Source organism: Dipteris shenzhenensis, chromosome 10, assembly GCF_047967505.1.
Source record: "Dipteris shenzhenensis isolate YYH24624 ecotype China chromosome 10, Dip_SZ_1.0, whole genome shotgun sequence".
In the NCBI taxonomy this organism is placed as follows: domain Eukaryota; kingdom Viridiplantae; phylum Streptophyta; class Polypodiopsida; order Gleicheniales; family Dipteridaceae; genus Dipteris; species Dipteris shenzhenensis.
In genome coordinates, this window is record NC_141605.1 from 51,574,303 (window position 1) to 51,596,691 (window position 22,389).

At 46.2% G+C, this 22,389-nt stretch overlaps 1 protein-coding gene across 1 annotated transcript in view; it reads left to right on the top strand.

Annotated features, from left to right (window-relative positions):
- The window catches only part of LOC147897955 (nudix hydrolase 20, chloroplastic-like), a 56,866-nt gene extending 34,777 nt beyond the window's left edge, over positions 1-22,089 (top strand). The window contains exons 5-9 of the mRNA XM_087380509.1: positions 16,834-16,962; positions 20,805-20,884; positions 21,021-21,136; positions 21,270-21,390; positions 21,499-22,089. Of these exons, the coding sequence (XP_087236635.1) occupies positions 16,834-16,962; positions 20,805-20,884; positions 21,021-21,136; positions 21,270-21,390; positions 21,499-21,568 (516 nt within the window). The 3' untranslated portion in view covers positions 21,569-22,089. The remainder of the gene's footprint in view (positions 1-16,833; positions 16,963-20,804; positions 20,885-21,020; positions 21,137-21,269; positions 21,391-21,498) is intronic.
- Positions 22,090-22,389: the final 300 nt, after the last annotated feature.

A 22,389-nucleotide genomic window follows, 5' to 3' on the forward strand; every position in this document is an offset into this window, starting at 1 on the left:
AGTGAGGCTGACCCCTCAGCAAAATGGCAAAGCTGAGAGGAAAACTAGAACTCTTATGGAGATGGACAGATGTATGCTGAAAAGCAAACACATGCCTCACAAATTCTGGCTTGAAGGTCTAATGTGTGCCAACTACATCTTAAATCGGTCTCCCACTAAGGCTTTAAAAACAAAAACTCCCTATGAAGTCTGGAATGGGAGAAATCCTTCAGTGGATCATTTCCGTGTCTTTGGATGCCTTGCATATGCTCATGTGCCAGTTGAATTTCGGCATAAGTTGTCGGATAAGGCAATTAGGTGCATATTTGTTGGGTACAGTGCAGAAAGCAAGGGGTACCGTCTCTACAAATCTTGCTACACACAAGATCATTGTCAGTAGAGATGTGATATTTGCAGAAAATTCAGCTCACACTCAGGCTGAATTTCATATGCCTTCTTCTTCAGAGGATGTTTTTGAGGGGTTACTACCCATTGCCTTGGGTTCCCCTGTTGATATTTCTGATGCAAATCAGAATTTACAGCCACCTCCCAATGCTCCAGTTCAGCCACAGGATGTCTTGCCACCTCCACAGGCAGTGGAACAGGTGGTTCAACAAGAAATTGTAGACATACATGCAGCAAAAACAGTCCCAAATTGGCTGTTACAGACTCTCAGGGAGAGTAAGATTGATGCTCCATTACCTGGCAGGACTCGCAGTGCAGTAAGGCACATGGAAGGTGCTAATTCAGTGGAATCAGCATATGCAGGTACTCTTCTCGATGAGGAGCCTACAACATTCGAAGAAGCAAAGGACAATGTGCATTGGATGAATGCCATGCACGATGAATTGGAGTCCATTCAGAAAAATCAGATTTGGGATGTCATAGACTTGCCACCAGGTAAACATGCCATTGGTACACGATGGGTTTTCAAGGTAAAATGGAAGCCAGATGGCTTCATTGACAGATACAAGGCAAGGCTGGTTGCCAAAGGCTATGCTCAGAAAAAGGGCATAGATTATGAGGAGACTTTTGCTCCTACATCCCGGATGACCACCATCCGATCTATTATTGCAATGGCTGCACATTTTGAGTGGAATGTTCATCAGTTGGACATTAAAACAGCCTTCCTAAATGGAGACTTGTTGGAAGAGGTTTATGTCAGACAACCTCTAGGCTTTGAAATTTCAGAAAATGCACTTCAAGTATGCAAGCTAAATAAAGCTTTGTATGGGCTGAAACAGGCCCCTCGTGCATGGTATGCCAAGATTCATGCCTTTTTGACCAGCAAGGGGCTGCACAATAGTCCTACTGAGAGCACCCTCTACATCAATAAGGATGGGGGGGAAATTTTAGTCATCATTCTTTATGTCGATGACTTACTGCTCACAGGGTCCAATGAAGATAATATTGCAGATTTCAAAGCTGATTTGTAGACCAACTTCGACATGTCAGATTTGGGGCTGCTTCACTTTTATTTGGGGATCCAGTTCTCTCAAGAGAGACGTGGCATTGTTATGTCTCAGTCCAAGTATGTGCAGAAACTCTTGGACAGATTTAACATGCATGATTGTAAGCCCATAGCCACTCCCATGGAGCCGAGGCTGAAACTCACAATGCATGATGTAGGAGAATCAGTTGATGCCACATTTTACAGTTAGGCTGTTGGATGCCTCATTTATCTCTGCAACACTAGACCTGATATCCAGTTTGCAGTATCTCAGGTGAGCAGGTATATGCACAGCCCAAAAACTATGCATTGGTAGGCAGTTAAGCGCATCTTCCGTTATTTGCAGGGCACGAAGTCTTTTGGCTTGTTATTTCCCAGGGGGGGTGACTTGCAGATGCATGCCTACAGTGATTCAGATTGGGCTGGTGATTATGACACTAGGCAGTCCACTAGTGGCAATTGTTTCTTTTTGGGTAAATATAATTCAGTAGTGACCAATGTAATTTAATAAGCTAGTTAGGGGCACTTTTTCCTCTTTAAGAGGTTTTTTCCCCTAACCGCAGTTAGTCCACTAACTATGGTTAGTGACTACTAAGGTTTTGTCACTAGGACAAAACCTTATCTCACTCCTTCAGTTGTATGACTCTCTTACTCTTATTCTATTGCAACTAAGCCTTCAGCTCACTCTCTCTCCCGTTTCTTGCTCTCACTGTTGCTCTCTCTCTTTCTCACAGCACAGTCTTCTGAGAGCTCAAACATCTGTGGCAACGAGCAGGAGCAATGTGTCTATGAGCCAACATCTGTCCAGATGGAAAAATGCCCAGAAGCACTCACCAGAAGAAAACCTATTGCCGAAGAGGAGCTTTGTAGACCCAAAGCTGTTGTAATCTCTTTCTCCACCACTTGGCTGGGCGATGCATTCGCCAAATAGAATTGCCTTTCTCTAAAACCCAAGGTTGAGGCAAAAGGATTTTATACAATGCAGGCACCGTAATCTAAGATAGCCTCAAAGGGTGAGAAGAGGACCCTAGGGAAGTTAAAGTCCAATCCTCCAACCTTTACTTATAAGAAGCCGACCACCCCTCAGTGGAAGACCTTCCTGGAACCACTTATGAGGTGGAAGGCTTACCTTACTGGGGCATCAGACAGGCACCGAGGCGTCGAAAGCACACAACACCTACCGGCTCTACATTTCAGCCCGTGCACGTGCCAGAGAACCCTCCAGTTACTTATCCCCCATCTTGGTTGAGAGAAGTGGAGGGGGAAATTCCCTTGAGGATACTCAAGCACATACAGAACTGAGCATGGGTGAACCAAGTACCTCCACATCCCAATGCATTGTCCGCGTTGATGAGGCACGGAACTGGTGGTTCCTCAACATTGGGACTGAGGACCAACCTCGGCATTTGAAGGTAGCCACTTGGGTTTGGGAACATGATTATCTCCTAGCAGCAGTAATAATTATTTTTTAAAGAATTTGTGGATGTCTTTGCTTGGTCCTACAAGGATCTGAAGGGGGTGCCGGCTGATTTCATGGAGCATCGTATTGACTTATACCCAGATGTAGACCTTGTGATTAAAGGTCCATACTGCATGAATCCCAACTATGGCAAGGCAGTCCAAATAGATATACAAAAAATGGAGCAAGCAGGAGTAATCTACCCAGTGGATTACTCGGATTGGGTCAGCGGAATTGTCATCGTACCCAAAAGAGAGATTGGCAAACTCAGAATATGTGTTGACTATCGGAGTTTGAATGATGCAACACGACGTGATAGGTTTCCCCTTCCCTTCACCGATAGAGTGTTAGAGACAGTGGCAGGACATGCTTTATACTCATTCATGGATGGATATAGCGGGTACAATCAAGTTTGTGTGAAAGAACAGGATCAGCCCAAGACGACCTTTGTCACTCAATGGGGAATGTACGCCTACCGAATGATGCCCTTTGGATTATGTAATGCCCCCACAATAATTCAACAACTTGTCACCAAACTCTTTCAGCAATTTCTTGAGGTATTTCTAGATGACTTCTCTGTTTTTAATGGTAAAGCTGCCTCCCATCTTGATCCGGCCATACAAAATGATCATCTACACAAGTTTAGATGGGCCTTTGATAAGTGCAAAGAAGTGCGCTTGTGCTTGTACTCTGACAAATGCTTCTTTCTCGCACTCCGAGGTGTTCTCCTTGGTCATATTGTTTCTGCTGAGGGGATGACTACGGACCCCGCCAAGGTAGAGGTGATCATCTCATTGCCTATTCCTCGTACACCCAAAGAGGTGAAGCCTTTCTTAGGGCATGTGGGATATTATCGGAGGTTCATACGTTTCTATGCCGACATTGTTGTTGCACTGACATAACTCCTACATCAAGACCGATCTTTTGTTTGGGCCACCCCACAACAACTAGCCTTTGACGATCTGAAGCATCGCCTCGTAAAGGCCCAATCCTCAGGCAGCCAGATTGGGATGTCTTATTCATGTCCATGTGGATGCTAGTGGATGGGTAGTAGGTGCTATACTGGCTCAACCTAACCAGGATAACAAGATTGATTTGCCCATCCACTTCGCCAATTGACAACTCAATGGAACAGAACGCAATTACAATACGATAGAAAGGGAGGATCTGGGTTTATGCCATGACCAAGTATCGTCACTACCTCTTGGGAAACAAGTTTGTGATCATCACTGATCATCAAGCTCTTAAATATTTATTGAATAAGCGTACTCTTGGTGGCCGGCTAAGCAAATGAATTCTTCTTTTTCAAGAATTTGAATTTGACATTCTGGTGAGGGCTGGCAGACTGTGTCAACCTGTAGACCACTTGTCCAGGTTAAGTTCCGGGGTACCAGCCAGTGGTATCATAGATGAATTATCTGATGCGGGTCTTTTTGGGGTGACAGCACTACCTAATGAATGCCTGCTTGTGGTGGACTGCTTTCCACCATGGTATGCCAACATAGTACAACTGTTGTCTATAGGTGGATTTCCTCCAGGTCTACTCCGACAGAGAAACGGAAGAGGATCCTTCAAGCCGCTTGTTTTAAGTTGATTGCAGGTCAATTGTACAACCTCGGGAAGGACCATATCTTGAGACGGTGTGTGCTTCCTTGAAGAGGCACACGTTGGCATAGGTGGAGGGCATATGGCCCCAGATGCTACTACCCAGAAGATCATGCGTGCTGGGTTCTAGTGGCCCGAGCTCTTCTGTGAGACTGCCATGCTCATATGACCCGATGTGATTCATGTCAACGAACAGGCCCCAAGCCTACAAGGCTTGAGTACCTCCCTCTAAAACCATTTACTCCAGTGCCCCCCTTCTATCGTTGGGGGTTGGATTTCATAGGGCCCATCTCTCCTGCCACACGACAAGGGAACAAGTATGCTCTGCTTGCCACCGACTATGGAACCAAATGGGTCGACGAAGCCAAGACAGTCAAAAACTGTACAGCCTAGGTGGTAGCCACATTTCTATATGACCAGATCATCTCTCGGTTTGGCTGTCCTGTTGAGTTGATGAGTGATAGAGATCTCACTTCTAAATGGGACCTCCCCTTTCTACCCGATTGCCACTTTCTCCCTCTAAATGCCACCTCCTCTTGACACTGAGTGTTACTTTCTCTCTCTAAATGGGACTCCCCCTTTCCACTCGTGTCACTTTCTCTCTCTAAATGGGACCCCCCTTTCCACTCCGGTGTCACTTTCTCTCTCTAATTGAGGACTCCCCTTTTCACCCCGTGTCACCTTCTCTCTCTCACTGAGGACCCCCTTTTCTACTCCAGTGTCACCACCTGCACATATATTTTGTATCTCCCCCCCCTGCCCCATTTTTGGTGCCCCCCTCTTCTTTTTTGTATCATCTGGAGGTTGACACATATTTTTTGTATCAGGACTAGACACACCGTCCTTTATAATCTCTTTTTTGTAGAAACGGTTGGCTGGCCCGTTTTGAGACTGCCATCGTTATGCTCATTGTATCAGTTATCTTTAGTCTCATAGACCTTCACGGTCTCCCGAAGACTTTAATAAACTTTCTTTCTTTCTTTCTTTCTTTCTCTCTCTAAGTGAGGCCTCCCCTTTTCACCCCGTGTCACCTTCTCTCTCTCTTTGAGGATCCCCCTAGAGAGGCAGTGCTTCTGCTCGCACTTTCAGGATCCACGCACCAAGGGGTTGTTTTTTGACTCCTTGGTTCGCCCAGCAGGGATGTACAATAGCCCATGGTGGGGGCCAGACTTGTCGGATACAGAGTGGGCCCGTGTGTAGTGGCTACAGGTTCTGATGTTATCACGGATGATTCGTGGTAAGCAATCTGGTCCTCACCAGATCATTCAGGCTGAGTTTGGGACACCCCCTTTACAACTAGATGTTGCATTTCAAGTCATCACGTATCCGTACGAAGTCAGGGAATATGGGGATTACACTTCTAGGCGTAGCAGGCTACCATGGATAGCTCTATCCTCTTCTATGGCACTTGCAGCAGGAGGGGACTAGAGGTGCTGATATGCACCTACAGAGAGATGGTTTGAGCGACTGGGGCTCCATATGGATAGACTACCTCCCTTCCAGTACAGCATGGATGCTCCATTTTCTCCCCTCCTATCACACGTGGTCAACCAGTCCGTGAGGATCTATTACAGCTACACACATTTCGGACCTGGTTGGGACTGACTGAACTCCCAGTGAAGCTTAGCTTCAACAGAGATCACTTCTTACATATCACAGTGGAGGGTTTCATTGACCCACTAGGATACACGCAGATTCACCTACCTCACTCACTGAGGATCTCTCTTGGGCAGTTTCGGGTTTCTTCACACAGACTTTGCATCGAGAGCGGCAGAGCAGAGCGACTACCCAGGGAGAGGCTCATATGCACACTGTGTGACATGGAGGAGGTTGAGACAGAAGAGCATTTCATCTTCAAATGTCATGTTTACTATGAGATCCGAGGGCGCTTCTACTGCCTCTTCAGAGATAGCTATGGGATTTTGGCCTGTTTCCTCTCCTACCTAGACCAACAGTGTTTGGCAGGTTTCATTCATGAGGTACTTAGACACCATGAGAGGATACTCCAAGCACGGAGACAGAAGCAAACTTCTTTCTCGGTTTATCCCTCTCAAAGCTCTATCACGGAGTTATTTCAGCCAGATCACATGGACCCCCACGAGACGAGGCCTTGACATGACGGTGACCTGGAGCATGTGACCGGACATCTCTATCACGGAGTTATTTCAGCTAGATCACATGGACCCCCACGAGACGAGGCCTCGACATGACCGTGACCCGGAGCTTGTGACTCGACAGACAAAGGGTTGACACACAGATCACACTTGGGTATCCCCTCCTTGTTTAGAGTCGGAGCCCGACCGACGGGGGTCACAGTAGCCCTGGTTAGACGCAGAGCTACGACCAGAAGACATGCCAGGACCGCACCTTTGAGTGACCGACAACACACTATTGCTGACTTCATGCCTCCACTACCGCATCCATCTTGATGTCCTGCTGCTGCTGCTGATGATGATGTTGACGATGATGCTGAGATTGATATATAGTCGACCATCGACATGACTATGTTGTACTTAGGACTTAGTACTGTCATTCTGCATTTTTTGCATTTTGCATTGGTATGGATGCTCGTTTAGTAGCTCCACTACCACACCTCGTTGTATCAGGATTTTCACAGTCTCATAGACCCATCAGTCTTCCGAAGACTTTAATAAACTTTCTTTCTTTCTTTCTCTCTAAGTGAGGACTCCCCTTTTCAACCCCCCTGGTCACCTTCTCTCTTTAACTTCGAACTCCCCTTTCCACCCCGGTGTCACTTTCCCTCTTTCTTTCTTTCTTTTCTCCACCCTCTGTTCAACCCCCATGTCTCTCTTACAAACTCCTTCTCTTTCGACCCTCTGTCCAACCCCCACCTCTTTCTTACAAACACCTTCTCTCTCCACCCTTTGTCACACTCCATCTCTCTCTTACCAAAACCTTCTCTTTCCACCTTCCATCACCATTGACTAGCCCTTTCCTCTTCACTCAACACCTCCCCTCTCTCCCTGCGCCATCCTTGACGGCCAGCCCTCCCTCTCCCCTCACCACCTCCCCTCCCTCCCTCGTTAGCCCCCTCCTTGGCAACCTGCACTCCCCCTCCCTCGCCAATAGCCTTCCTCCCTCATCGCAACAACAGCCCCCTCCTCCCTCCTCGCACCTCCCTCTCCCCCTCCAACTACCCGCCTCCCTCTACCCCTACTTCCCCTCCCGCCTCCCTCCTTGCAGCTGCCTACACCCCCCACTCCCCACTCCTTCTACGCCTACGCCGCTGCCTACACCCCCCTCCCCCCTCCCTACACCCTCTCTGCAGCTGCTGCACCCCCCGTTCCCTGCTTCTTCTACCTGCCTCCTTCCCTACAGCCCTCCCACTCCATCTCCGGTACCCCCGGCTACCCTCTACGCTATCCCCCCGCTCCCACTATTCAACCCCCCCTCCCCAGCTACCATCTACGCTATCCCCTCCTGCTCCCTCTATCTACATCCCCTACTACCCTGTGCACCCCCCCTCCTCCTAACTTCCATGCTCTTCCCTCTACCCCCTCCCATTTTCTACGTGCACACTCCCTCCCACTACCGCCAGTCCCTACCCTCTCAACATCCCAGGTCACTCCCTCTACCTCCACGCGGCCCCCTCCCGGCTCTCCACCTCTTTCGGTTTTTCCCATCACACCGTGCCCTTCCGGCAATTGGGCTTGCATTGGTGGCTCTTGTAGCGGATTCTCTCCTATGGGCTCCTCCCTTGTTAACCTCGCCACCATTAGTTCCCCTCCTCGCTCTTTGCCTCTTCATCTCCTTGTTCAATGCCATCGTTCATGCCTGCCGGTGCCCATCGCCACAAGTACAAGCCTAAATTACCTCGAAACACTCTCCTCGTGGACTTTCATTCGGCTTGGGCAGCCCGAGAACGAGGATCAGGACCACTCGCAATGGCCTCACTTGGCAAACACACAACAGATGACCAGGGTGCTAGGTCTACACCAAAGGGCACTTCCAAACGTCCTCGAGCAGCTACAGATTCACTGCCCTCCAACAGTATTACAGTCGTTTCTAATGAGAAGCTATCCCCTTTTTCTAGTTCCTCTGAATCTTCGAATTATGGAGGCTTTGATTATCTGCCCCCCACAGGTACTCTGAAGGCCACCTCCAAGGAATCTACTGGGCACAGGACTGGTGGTGGGGTGATCTGGCCCAACAGAGTTTAGCTGGGGACCTTCCCACTCCTAATTCATCCTCCTCGATGCTTCGGGTCGTCTTCAAACCTTTCTTGGATCCTAAGCTCAAGATGTCTAGCATTTTATCTCCTGATGAGATAGCCCGCATGTCCCTCACAGAGTTTGATGGAGTGACACTTCCCCTTGTGGACATCCAAATGTGTACTACTTTTATTCAGTCCTATGACTTTGCAACAGACACCTTTGACTTCTTTCACTCCCAGTCTTGTGTCCACTTACCTCCGTCTTCCCACCCTCCCTTTTTTGCCACCTCACATAGAGTCACGCACAGTCATATCCTTATTGAATTGCAAATCTCATCGCTGCGGACATGAGTGCAAGAAGGTTCTCGAAGGCAACAACAGAGAGCCTATATTAGCACGGTATTTGTTTACTCACTTCTACTGTGCCCTGGGACACTTCTTCATCACTAAGGCAATCCATTTTGCACTCGACTCCATTCTCTCCATCACTCCATACGACTTCGCCTCTCTGTTCTACTCCGCCTTCCGCAACATAGTTCTCAAGCGTCGGGGGACATATTCATGTACTTGTGGGCCACACCTCACTTTCTTGCTATACCAATGGAAAGCCAACCCTCCTTCCATTGTAACAGGTCGACTTCTTTCGTCATCCCTCTCCCCTCTTGTCACCACCATTGCCACCTCTTCCGTTTTCACTTCCACGGTTCTTACCTCCTCTCCTCTTTCGACAAGGAGGGTGTTTAAAAAAGTGCAACCTGGTCTAGCTTGTCTCGGAGCTGTCCAACATATCTCACCAGTTTTCGATATCTCATCAGTGCTGACACTTATCTCAGGTTCTCCAACAGCATCAATGCATTTTGTTTCAGGTTCCCCATCAACAGTAGTGTCCTCTGGTTCATGACCTTCCTCCTCAGTGACATTTGTGGCATCTCCATTAGTGACTGTTGTGCATGCTTCACCAGTGACCTCCGGACTTGCATCTCCATTAGTTACAATTGTGCAGGCTTTGCTAGTGACCTTTGGACTTGCATCTCCATCAGTTACAGTTGTGCAGGCTTCGCCAGTGACCTCTGGACTTTCAGTGGGTATGGTCGCATCTGGTATACCCCATGTTGTACTAGTGACGACGGGTGTTGTACCAGTGCCTCCTTCGGATAGTGCATTTTTGCGACCATCGAGACAGACTGCGGCTATACCATCTTGCCTCGCCACCACTTTCATCGATGTAGTCATCACCACCGTTCAGGGGCCATCTCATCTCGTGGCCTCCCATTGTGGGTTGGATCTGAATCTTACTCTAGGACCTGACTCCCACAAGCTTTCTTAGGCTTCTTAGGGAGTACTTCACATTTCTCACAGACCGGCCCCCCCACGACCCTCGCAGGGCAGAGACAGAGGGAGATTCTCCGGCAACTTCACCAACAGGACAGATATTTGAGGGAGGAAAGTTGCCCAAGTACGTGGATTGCTCACCCCTCCATCAGAATGATATGTCGACAGCTTATATAGCTACTTCCTCAGGCCCATCCCTCTCAAATGTTTCTCTTGTGGAGCAACAGAATGGAGATTACAGAAAATTACTATCTGTACTACACAGGAAACGCTCCCCGGTATGCGTGGAAGAGGAGGATGTGGATCAGATTTTCACCATTCCTTTGCAGGAATGCCTCGCAGAGAACCGGAAGACCTCCAGGGCCCTGACATGTTTTGTGGGCTTAGATCATTTGGCATCTACAGAAAGCTTGTCTTTGGTGGAAGAGCGCGCTGTGCCTGCCATGTTCGAGGAGTTGGGGAACATGATGAATATGGCTGACAGGCTGACTTACAACAATAGATACGCCTGGATGAAGAGATCCCTACATCTCGCACATCGTAACATGGATGATACCTTCACGCATCGGTCTTTAATTCAACAAGTTATACTCATAAACTGCTCTCCCAGCAACAACATTTGAAGTCAGAGTTTGAGAGAGCCTAGCAGCGTGCCTCAGAGGTGACACTTCGGCAGCATGAGGAGAGCTGGAAAAAACAGAAGGAATCAGATATCCATGAGCGCGATATCCCTTGGAACATTTAGCGGGCTGCCCTTGAAGATCCCACCTCATCCACAAGTAGGAATGGGAAGCAGATATGGCAACTATGCACAGCCAGCATGCAACAGATCTGGCAACTTTGAGCAGCCAGCATGCAACAGAGGTAACCAAATTTCAGCAGGAGCTCACTCAGTTGTAGGACTCATTGTCTTCATCACTGACTGCCAAAGAAAAATCAGATTCTCGGGTCGCTGAATTGGAAGCGAAGCTTTCAGCCATGGACGAGGGGTTTACAGAGCTTTGGACACAGCTGACCACCCTTCAGACTTCCCATTCCACTTTGGAATCGCAACATGATCATTACTACTGGTGATGCCACAGGTATAAGACAAAGTACCAGGATTTGAGAAATGTGATGGATACAATTGAGGCCGAGGAGGAAAACAACAAGCCTGAGATAGATACAACTGCGGCAGAGGAGAAGGCTACTGATGACCTCCCTCAGTAATCTATGGATACATATTTTTTTTTGGGTTTTCTAGCATTGTTAGATTTTTGACAAGCAGATTGGCTATCATTGTAAATACCATGGTGTCATCTTCTCATGATGTACTCTGTTTTGTTCAGCTTTCCATGCTATACCTCAAGCAAGCGGCATTTTATTTTCACAGTTTCATTTTTATACAAGTGTTGGTATTACATGCACGGCAGACACATGGTTTGTAAAATTTTCCTCTTTTTCTACTATATCACCCTAAGTTCTTGGTGATATTCGGGACATGAAATACATCAGATAGGTATTTCTTTTTCCCATCCTGCATAGATAAAGGAATTCACGACGGAATCCGACATAGAGTGTACTTACTCAGGCACTTACTCAGGCGACGGGGCTTGGTCACATCGTTAGACACATCTCAGAGCAGGATCACAGAGTTCTTCCCATTGAGTGACATTGATCGTCTAGTCTCTAGCCGCCGACATGACAGAGACCCTGACCCGACGATCGCAACACGACACATGAGACATCGAGGGGATACACAGATCACTCTGGGGGACCTCCCGTCATTGTTTAGACCCGGGATACGTCCCATGGGAGTCACGGTGGCTCTGGTCTTGCGTTGAGCCTCGTCCAGGAGACCGAGACGCACGGCACCCCTTGACGGGCACCAGCGTCCCATCACCAGCTATGCACCAGCCAGGGGGACATGACATACGGAGGATTCCGCTCCGCTCCAGTCCTTTTCTTTTCATTGTTACATCCAAATGTATTTGATTATGTATGATCAGACTTAGGATTCAACACGGGTGATGATGTTCGTTTCAGTAGCTCCACCCTTACTGTGATTTGTATCAGGTTTTCTTTCAGTCTCATAGACTCATCGGTCTTCCAAAGACTCTAACAAAATTTCTTTCTTTCTTTCTTTCTACAGACCGTAGTCCTATTACCTCAACCAAGGCCTCTTCCCTTGTTCAACAACAAGCAATTTACTCACTACAATGAGCTGCCTTGGAACCCCTATCGGCTTCACGTAGTCTGTGATGAGCTATGCTCCCATGATGTAGTCCACCAACTCTGCAGTTCCCAACAGCCGAGGTTTGCAGCTACAACCGAGCACCCACCTCCTGCCTGGCCAAAGCCTATCCACCTACGGCCTTTAAGCTAATGTGTGTTTTCACAATACTAGCCCATCATTCTTTGTAGCACCCATATCATTCAAGGATCTCCCTGACTAGCATAGTAATGACGCCCCAAATCCCAAAGCTTCTTGCAGCCAAGGTCTTTTCAGCTCGTGTAGTAACGATGCCTCCTGCCATCCCAGAATTCCTTCACAAGCTTTCTTCTCCAGTAGCGACGTGCGGTCCAGTTTCCAAGCTCCTCTCAGGGATGCAGTCGTGATTCCCCTCCCTCTGTGATGTTTTTGCGCTTGTTTCAATATCAATCCGTTGCTCATTTAGTGTTTCACATACGTTGGCAAGGTCCTTGAAGCTCTTCACATTGGCCACTGTCGACCTCTCCAGCAGCCCTTCCCGCCTTTGAACTCCCTCTACTTCAGAGATCCTCCTAGCCCCTATCTTTTGCTCCCCATACACGCCCTTTGCGAGAAGCTCTCTACTCTCTCTTTGCATCCTTCTTCCAACCCAGCTCACGCACTTGTCCTCCCTCCCTCTCAGCGTATCGCGATCCTCATCTACTCCTTCTCCCACACAAACCTCTCCCACCGAGCTTCCATTCCATCCCCTTCTTCCCCTCTCCCCAGTCCTTTAGCTTCCTAGAACCGAGTGACATTGATCGTCCAGTCTCTAGGTGCAGATGTGACAGAGACCCCGACCCGACAACCGCAGCACAACACACGAGACATCAAGGGGATACACAGATCACTCTGGGGGACCTCCCATCATTGTTTAGACCTGGGATACGTCCCACGGGAGTCACGGTGGCTCTGGTCTTGCGTCGAGTCTCGTCCAGGAGACCGAGACGCACAACACCCATTGACGGGCACCAACATCCCATCACCAGCTATGCACCAGCGAGGGCAACATGACATATGGAGGATTCCGCTCCGCTCCAGTCTCTTTCTTTTCATTGTTACACTCAGATGTATTTGATTATGTATGATCAGACTTAGGATTTAGCACGGGTGATGATGCTCGTTTTAGTAGCTCCACCCTTATTGTGATTTGTATTAGGTTTGCTTCCAGTCTCATATACCCATCGGTCTTCCGAAGACTCGAATAAAATTTCTTTCTTTCTCCTGCTGTCCCTTTTGTGGATTGTCGCTGCTCTGATACCAAATGTGAAGAACTAGCCCGGAAATGCCTGAAATTAGAAATGCTCATTCACAATCTTCAAGATGAATGCAAATGTGTGCAATGCATGCAGAATTTGAATGCCAATTGGCCCACCAATGGGAAAGAGCGCCTTCGTGAGAGTACTTGTTTCTATTTTGACCTACATGCAAGGTGTGTGAGAGATGGCGGATGAATGCAATGTGAATGAAGAATGCTACGTGAGATTCACAAGAAAGGGTGATACCCTTTCATTAATGTCCCTTGAGATCACTCAAGTTCCATCTTCCCATTTACACCTACCCTTAGCTTAGGACCCATGCATCTACCATTCAATGCACCTTAATGCACCCTTCCCTTCCTATTGCCCCTAGGACCTAGACACATGTGTGCACATTTTTATTAATAGAATAAGTATCGCATGTCCAAATTCGATGTTGTCTGAAGCAGTGGCTCCAGCTCCGACTAGTCCTATCTATTGAGATGATCCACCGCCATAACAAATTGGTCGGTGTCCATCATAAATACAAATACACGTTACACCATTGGCGTATAATATATAATAATGTTTTAATGTCTACGAATCATGGATTAGTGATTTCTCTCGTCATGACAGTACACAGGTATAATTCTGGCAGTAGCATAGATCCATGATACCACCATCTTTAGTCACGAAACCACCAATGATCTTGAGCAATCCTGGTACAACCATCATCCAGGTAGAGCTGTTCACCCTAACTCACTACTAACATCTTACAAATTCATGGTGGAAGAGGTTAGAGAGTAGAGAGAGCAAAGTGTGAAGCCAAACATTGTCCTGATGTTGCAAAGAGACTGAAATGTGGAACACATACTTGGAGTTATGTACCCTCACACACTTAATAACCTTAATTAGCCCAAAGGGAAAATACCTCTAACTGGGGATAAAAGTGCTCCTTGGGTGAGAGGTGATAGATCAGTCACAAAAGGAAGTAGCCTAGAGCTTTGTAGACAGCTTCAAACTTTTCTCTAGGTGGAGCCTTGGTCAAAAGATCTACAACATTTTGATGTGTAGGGTAGTAGATCAAACTGATCTCTTGTGCATGCAATCTCTCTCTGACATAGTAGATGGCTGCAAACTAATACTCTTTCTATGTAGTGGTGAAGGCTGTCTTATACTTGATGAAGTAGCCAAAATGGATTGTTTCTTGTGCAACTGAGAAATGCATGAACTGCCAATAGAGGAAGAATGGCAACTGGTGGAGTGTCTGTCGTCATAATCACCACCCCAATCTGAAATCACCAAAAGCATGTAACTCAAAGTTGGCCCCCTGGCATAGAACAAACCAAGAGACTGAGTACCTTGCAAACAAAATTTACAGCAATGAGGTGTCTTTGGGCTGTGCATAAACCTGCTTAACTGGGATAAACTAAATTGAATATTTGGATGGTATTGCAAAGGTATATGACATTCAACAGGGTGACTGTATGTGACAACATCAAATGGTTCACCTGCATCATGCATGGTTAGCCTCAGCCAGGCTCCATTGGAGTAGGCATGGCTTGCAGTCCTCAAACTTGAACCTTTGTAACAGTCATACATATACTTAGGTTGTTTGGGAACAATGCCCTCATCTGATTGCGTAAACTTGATCTGTTTGAGAACAATGCCATCATGTTGCATAAACTTAAATGTAGTGTAACAGCCCATATAGTAGTGTAATGCCATTGTAAACAAAGCTTCAAGATCATTCTTGAAATCTGCAATTTTCACTTCGCTTGTGGCTATAAGCAGCATATCATCCACATAAAGGATGACAATAAGCAAATCTCTTTGTCCTTTTTGACATATAGGGTAGTTTCTTTTGGACTATTCTATAGACCTTGATTGGTTAAAAATGTATGAATCTTCTCATACAGATACCATGTATCATTTTGCGTGATGGAATCATATTCACTTGCATAGCGGCCATCCAAATTTGATCCTCCTCTGCATCTTCAAAGAACAGTGGCTCCTTCTCACTGCATGTGCTCGCAAAAGCATAATCCGTAAGTAATCCAGATCCATGACGAGATGCTAAGCGTGCCCTATAAGGTAATGGATTAATCATCCTACTATCACGTATTGTATCTAACAGGTATTTGGACATCCATTTGGATGCTTGAATTGCTGTCATTTTCTCATTCACTGCATCCTCCACAATGGCCTCATCCATGGGCTGATCTGTGGGAATATTGATTTTCTGCTAAAACGGGCTGCTTTCATGCTGTTATGGGATGTATTTCAGCACCCTGATGTGTATCTGAAAGCTGTACACTGGCTGACTCATTTTGCACAGGGGCATTAAGGAAGTAAACACATCCTGTGGACAGATTTCATGCTGTTTTGTGCATAACAGCAAAGGCTGAACTGAGTTCTCCATAGAGACAACATATCTACTTACTATAATCCGCCTGGAGGCAGGATGTTAGAGTCTGTTCCCTTTGCTTTCAGAACTATAACCCACAAAAAGGCATTTTACAGCTTTGTCATCAAGCTTGGTTCTTTTTCTTTGCAGTTCTGGGAGTAATGCGTATGCCAAACATTCAAACATTCGGAAGTGTGCGATAAAGGCTTCTTGCCATACCAAGCTTCAAATGGAGTTTATTTTTGTAAGGATTTTGCGAAGCATCTATTGAGCACATATGCTACACACATGATGGCCTCCAACCAAAACCTATTGGGCAAACCTTGACCCTTCAACATGCATCTTGCCATCCCGATGAGAGATCTAATTTTTCCTCTTAGCCACACCATTATGTTGAGGTGTGTATGGCACAGTCCACTGATGTATAATGCCTCTGCCTGCCATATAAGTATGAAACTCCTGTGACATGTACTCAATCATGTTGAAGTCACCTCCAATCTACCCTCCCCCCCGATGTGTATGAAGAGTACAAACTTTGCGGCTTGATATCCTTCCATCCTCTATAGCTGAATCCTACAGAAACAAGATTGGGACACAAGTATGCCCCAATGAAGGAAAATAAGTTTGACCTTAATGAAAAGTGTCCAAGGATCTGAACAGATAGTGTGTTAAGGTGATACACATGATATTTGGGTTGATAGTTGTTTAAAGACAGTAATGGCTGTATTATTTGCGGCCATTGACAATCTCTAATTAAAGCAATCAATCTCTTACAACAATTTTGGATGGTCACAAAATTATAGGAGTGAGAAGATGTGCTTGAATGCTACTGCTCCAACATCCATGCTAGATCTGCTTTAGAAAGATGTTTGGACATTTTCTCTCCCCCCTTCCCCAACAAATAAAACAACCTTTACTCCCCACTATGAGTTCATTCACTTTTGCTATTTATTTGGCAGGCATATGGGGTACACATCAATGGATATATGACTAATTCCAATGGAGAAAAGTACCTTTGGGTTGCAAGGCGAAGTATGACCAAACAAACATATCCAGGCATGCTTGACCATTTGGTTGCTGGTGGACAGGTTGATGCAACACTTGCTTTCTTGCTGGATTTATGCATTTCGTGAATGCAAACCTTTTAGTAAGTGTTTAGGTCAATGGCCGGTTATTCACGGTTCTCAGTTTCATGTAATTAAGTGGTCATGTGCATCATTGCTTGCACAGAGGGTAACTTGTCAAGGGAATTTTTCACCATTTTTGAGTTTGTCCAGATGTAATTATTGTCCTAGATGTTTAGAGATCTTGACTCCTAAGCTTCTTTGCATGATTATGAAATCTAGGGAAACTAGGCATAATTCTTCTGTTGAACTTTGGCATGATTAGAAAAGAGCCATGATTTTTTTTCCCCATGAGGACATTTGAGGCTTGATTTGTAGTATATGAGAGTCTCATTACAAGGAGAAATCTAGTTGGTGGTGTTCCTACATAATTGAGAGCAGTGTCGGTCTATTATTTGTTAGGAAAGAGTGGTGGAGGCTCCTTGCTAAGGGCCACGGACGCTCCCCACATCGAAAGCTAACCAATGAGATAGTGCCCTGGATTCACATGTGGTCAATTCAAATCCAACTTCTTTCCTTATGTGTACTACTGTAGATGTGCAAAGAGTAAATGCTCAATAGAGAGAGAAGAAACATCAAGATCTGTTTGTCGAAGCTGGACCAAATCATATACAGAATGTGTGCACAGCGTGCCAGCAGGGTGCCGACTAGATATGGAGCCCTCGGACACTCAGAATGTTCTCCTACCTCCTCATGGCACCTTCAAAACAATCAGCCTGTGTTGCTCTCCAAGAGCTTGTGTGGGACTCACAATGGTACCCAACAAACACATCTGCCTGCTCTCTTGGATAGACTATCGTAAGGCAGTGCTTGCTCCTGTGATTAAAGCTTGACCTCCTTGCTGCTGTGAAGGCAGCTCCAATAGTGAGGCACAAGTCTCCCTTGATTCTGTCTTCCTTTGCTGCTATGTAGGCAGTCCCTTGACGAAGACTCTTTCTGCTGTTTTAGACCTTCCTTGCTGCAGTGGTCACAGCCCAAAACTGAGGCACTAGAACTCTGGCACAATGGAATCGGACGCCCCAAGGATGAGGGCCTTTTATAGGCCAGAACCCCAGCAGACCTGCCCTGATTCTCTCACAGACTGGGCCGACCCAGTCTGTGGCTTCTTCCAGACTGTCTGATGTGGCAACGTGGCAGCCTACCACTGGCCCACCTCCAACTGTGCTTGTTTCTGGTCCCTTCTGCATCCATTACCTGGTCTATTCCAGGCTCAATACTGTGTGGCAGATCTCCTCCAGCCCCTTTGGTTCTGCACTTCTCTAACCTGCTGGTGTACTCCGATCTGCTTCTAAAACCCCAAACAATTACTTCCAGGTGGACCTGACTGCCGCGTGGCTTCCCAGCTCTAGGCGACCTTGTTTTGCACTGCACTGCGCTGCCCTGCTACAATGCCCCGACATGCTCCAGACTGCTGCACAACCTTCTGATGCTGGTTGCAGTCCCTCTTGCAGGTCCAAACCTGCCCATGTCGGAGCAGCCCATGCTGCTAGTCCTGGTACAAACTTTTGCCCTGGATGAGGGCCATCTTGCTCATTGTTCACTGCTTCTCCAGCCCACCATTGGCAGGCTCGTTCTTCTCTCCATGCTGCCCACATGGCAGCCTCCATGCTGCTCATGTGGCAGCCCTGCCTTTCTGACCTATATGGTGCAACCCCCATCCTCTTCTCATTTGGGTTCACAGATGGGGAGGTGACCTTCTAAACTCCATCACGCCCATCCCCACACATCGATGTAGATGCTCCATTGGCTCCCATGGAGAAACCCTCTGGACAAGTCCGAGTCATCCTTGTCCATTGGTCTTTCAATCAATAGCTCTTGCTCCTCTAGGTCTGGCCCTGTGCAAGCGAACGACCTTGGTACACAGGTACAATTTTGGCAGTACCACAGGTCCATGGCACCACCAACTTCAATTACCATCCTGCCATTGATCCTGAACACTCCTAGTGCAACCATGATCCCGTTGTACCTCCCACAATCAATGAACAGCCTAAGCACTGCGCTTCCAAGGTCTGTTTCAACCTGTCTCCACTCTGGCAAAGTCCGCAGCCAAGTAACCAACCTGAGCAATGAGGCCGTAATGGAATATCCCCACAAATCGCCTAGCCCAATTGTGTCTCCAGAAAACTTGGACCATGAACTCTCAAGCAAGTACTCTTCTAGCTTCAGCACATTCTTTTCACTTGTAGATGTTCCTGTGTCCAACAGGCCTACCAAATCCTCCTTCCAGAAAGCTGCATCCGTGCTTCGAAGAAATACCGAGTCTTCCCTCTCTACCTTTCAGGAAGGCTTTCACTCTCCAATCTCACAACTTTGAGAAACATGAATCACAGAATCTGCCCATAAAGCTATTGGGGTTTGAATGAACATACAATGAGTGCAAATACCAGTAGATCCACCCGCTTGTTTGCTTCCTTTGAAAACAAGCCATGTACCTCATGGAGGCACTCACAGCTTCTATGTGTAATCCTACTGTGCTCTCTTTGGTGTCCCAACTTCCACTAATCCTCAATCCTGAGGTACTTTCAAAGAGCCTTCCCTCATGTCAATGATACCAGCTTTGCACTCATAGCAACCTGAGTACTTCTTGCTGTCCTTCACCTTCACAAAGGTTGTTGACTCCTCTTTAGACCACCTTTCAATATCAGACATGCATACTAGTACACTAAGGTCTGCATACTGTACCTCAGCAACACTGGGAGTGTCTACCAAGACAAGCTCTTTAGTGGTTACCACATTTGCTGCCGTCTTTGTATTTTCTGAATCTTTATTGGAATCCTTCTTTTGATCAGCCTTCTTCCTACAGACCTTCGAAAAGTGTCTTGGCTGGTTGCAGTAGAACTTTTTTCTCTCTTTTTCTTGTTGTAACCATGAGAAGAGTCTCCATCATCCTCAGCCTTGGCAATCTTCTGGGCTTGCTGTCACCAAGCTCACGCGTTTACTCGTCTTTAGCATTAAAGGCCTTGTCATTGGATCCGTCATATTTCTTCTCCCGGGCTTCCTCCAGCGAAAGCAGAGGCACTAATACTCAAAAGTCATCGGTGCTGATCGCTCTTGCTATCATAGTCACGATGTTTCTCGGGTGCATGCCAAGCGAGAGCCTAACCATTCTTGCAGAATCTGTCTTTTGACCAACCGCTGAGCGTTGATCCCCCACCACCTTCGCCTTGGTGATGTGTTCCTTAATCGAGTCCGCCTCATCCATGTGCATGTTGTACAACTCCGTCTCGAGGTCAAGAATCCTCACATCATGATTCACCTCTACGTGTCCTTGAGGATGGTCCATGCACTCACTACTCCCAACACTCGTGAGTCTTCCATCTGCCTCAGGGCCCTGATATCATGTTAGAAAAAAGTGGTGGAGGGTGCTTGCTAAGGCCAACACTCCCCCCAGCAGAAGCTAACCGATGAGATAGTGCCAGGAAAATCCCACAATGGTAAATTCAAATCCAACATCTTTCCTTAGTGTGTACTATTGTAGATATGCAGACAGTCAATGAACAATGCTCAAGAGAGAGTTTCGGTGGACAATGGAAGCATAATGTCCCTCTCATATTCGCCCTCGCATTCTCTTCTAGCTTACTCTCCCTACCTTCACACTTGAATATTCAGACTTTCTTTTTTATTTCCGTTACTTGCGATCTTGTGTGATTTTTACTACTTAAATGTAGACGTTAGTTATGTAGAGCCAGCAGCTCCGCAATGGAGTTTCTGTTGAATGTCGGTTTTTTTCCAGCTCACTACAACAGGTTGCTGTTCTGTAAGAGTGGAGTGCATCAAGTTTATAAGCATGTCTCCTGTTGATGCAGCCTGAGGGGCTCAGTTGTATGGAAAATGTTATTAAGGAATGTGATGAAGAGGCTAGCATTTCGAGGGCCATTGCAGAGAGGTAGGTGTGCATTGGAAATTCAGTGGTAGAACTTGGGCTTGTTTCTACACAAACTTGATGCTTTTGTGTGTTGACTCCAGTATGTTGTATTGCCATCTAGTTCTGGCCATCTATTGATTTCTTGATTATATTATAGGGCTTTGGCAGTAGGTGCTGTTAGCTATGAAGATATTGATGGAGACAGAATCAAAAGGGATGTGTTATTTTGTTACGACCTGGAACTTCCACCTGACTTTCAGCCCTGCAATAGAGGTTAAGTGTTGCTGTCCTTCCTTAATTTCAGTTAACGGCATCTTCCAGTATGATTAATAAACTGAGCAGTTTTATAACCTAACATACAATATACTGGCAAATATGACGTTCTGACCCATCAAAGCTGTTACAGATGGTGAAGTTGACAGTTTTTCTTTATTACCTGTTGGTGAAGTTGAGAAGATCCTTCAGACTAGCACAGCTTACAAGCCTAATTGTGCCCTCGTCGTCATCGATTTCCTTTTCCGCCATGGGTCAGCAGCGTAACCTTTGTGTCAGTCAGTCATTGCATGCGTCAATGTTTATGCTTTCTTGTTTTGGGGGTCTTATTGTTTTCTACATATCTATGATTTGTTTTACAGATATATAACTGCTGATCAGATAGGATACCTTGATCTGTTACAAAGTCTGAGGAGGGGTGAATGTTCTTAGTGAACTGCATATTTGCCATAGAAGCAAATTACCTGCATGTGTTCCTGATACGATAAAACTGCTGATGAAGGATGGTCACTCTCCACTGTTAAGAGTATAGTATATAGAAGGATGAATGTTTCATGACATTGGTGATAAAGTAAATGTGTCATGGAGACACGAGTAGGCTTGATGGAAAAGCAGTTCTTTCAGATTACAAGCAAAATTATGCAAAAGACCGGTGATAAATTATTTACAAAAGCAATATTATTGATGCTTTTGAAACATCATATATAATAGGGCTAAATAGCCTTCTTCATCTGCAGATTGATAATCTGCGTCCCTCTAAATCATGTCTTGCTGAGTACAGCACCCCTTCTGCATTGCACAATCCATGCTTTGTTTGAGATTAGATACATAGCGTGGAGTTGAATCTCTCACATGGACCTAATCTGCTTCGAGATAGAGAATCTATCAGCCTTGAATTTCGCGGCTTTTATTTATGACATTCTTCACTTATACATTTGCAATCCCCAACTAAGGCAACTAAAAGATATCGAGAATTGCATGGTGATGCAGAGCAACATGTTTACATCAACTATATCATTTAACTGAAGTGTCTAGACATGTAAATTCCTATGTAAATTGTAAAGGCTATTTTTTCCAAAAACCCTTCAATTATTATGCGTTCAAATAGATGCATTTGGAAAGCTTCACAAAGTACAAACTGCTTTAAAACATCTCCACAATTTCATTCACTCGTGTATAGGAAGTTGCATTCCACCAAGAGCAATTTGCTTGGTATTGGGTACCCACACTTTGGGCACCCTTTGGCACTGTGT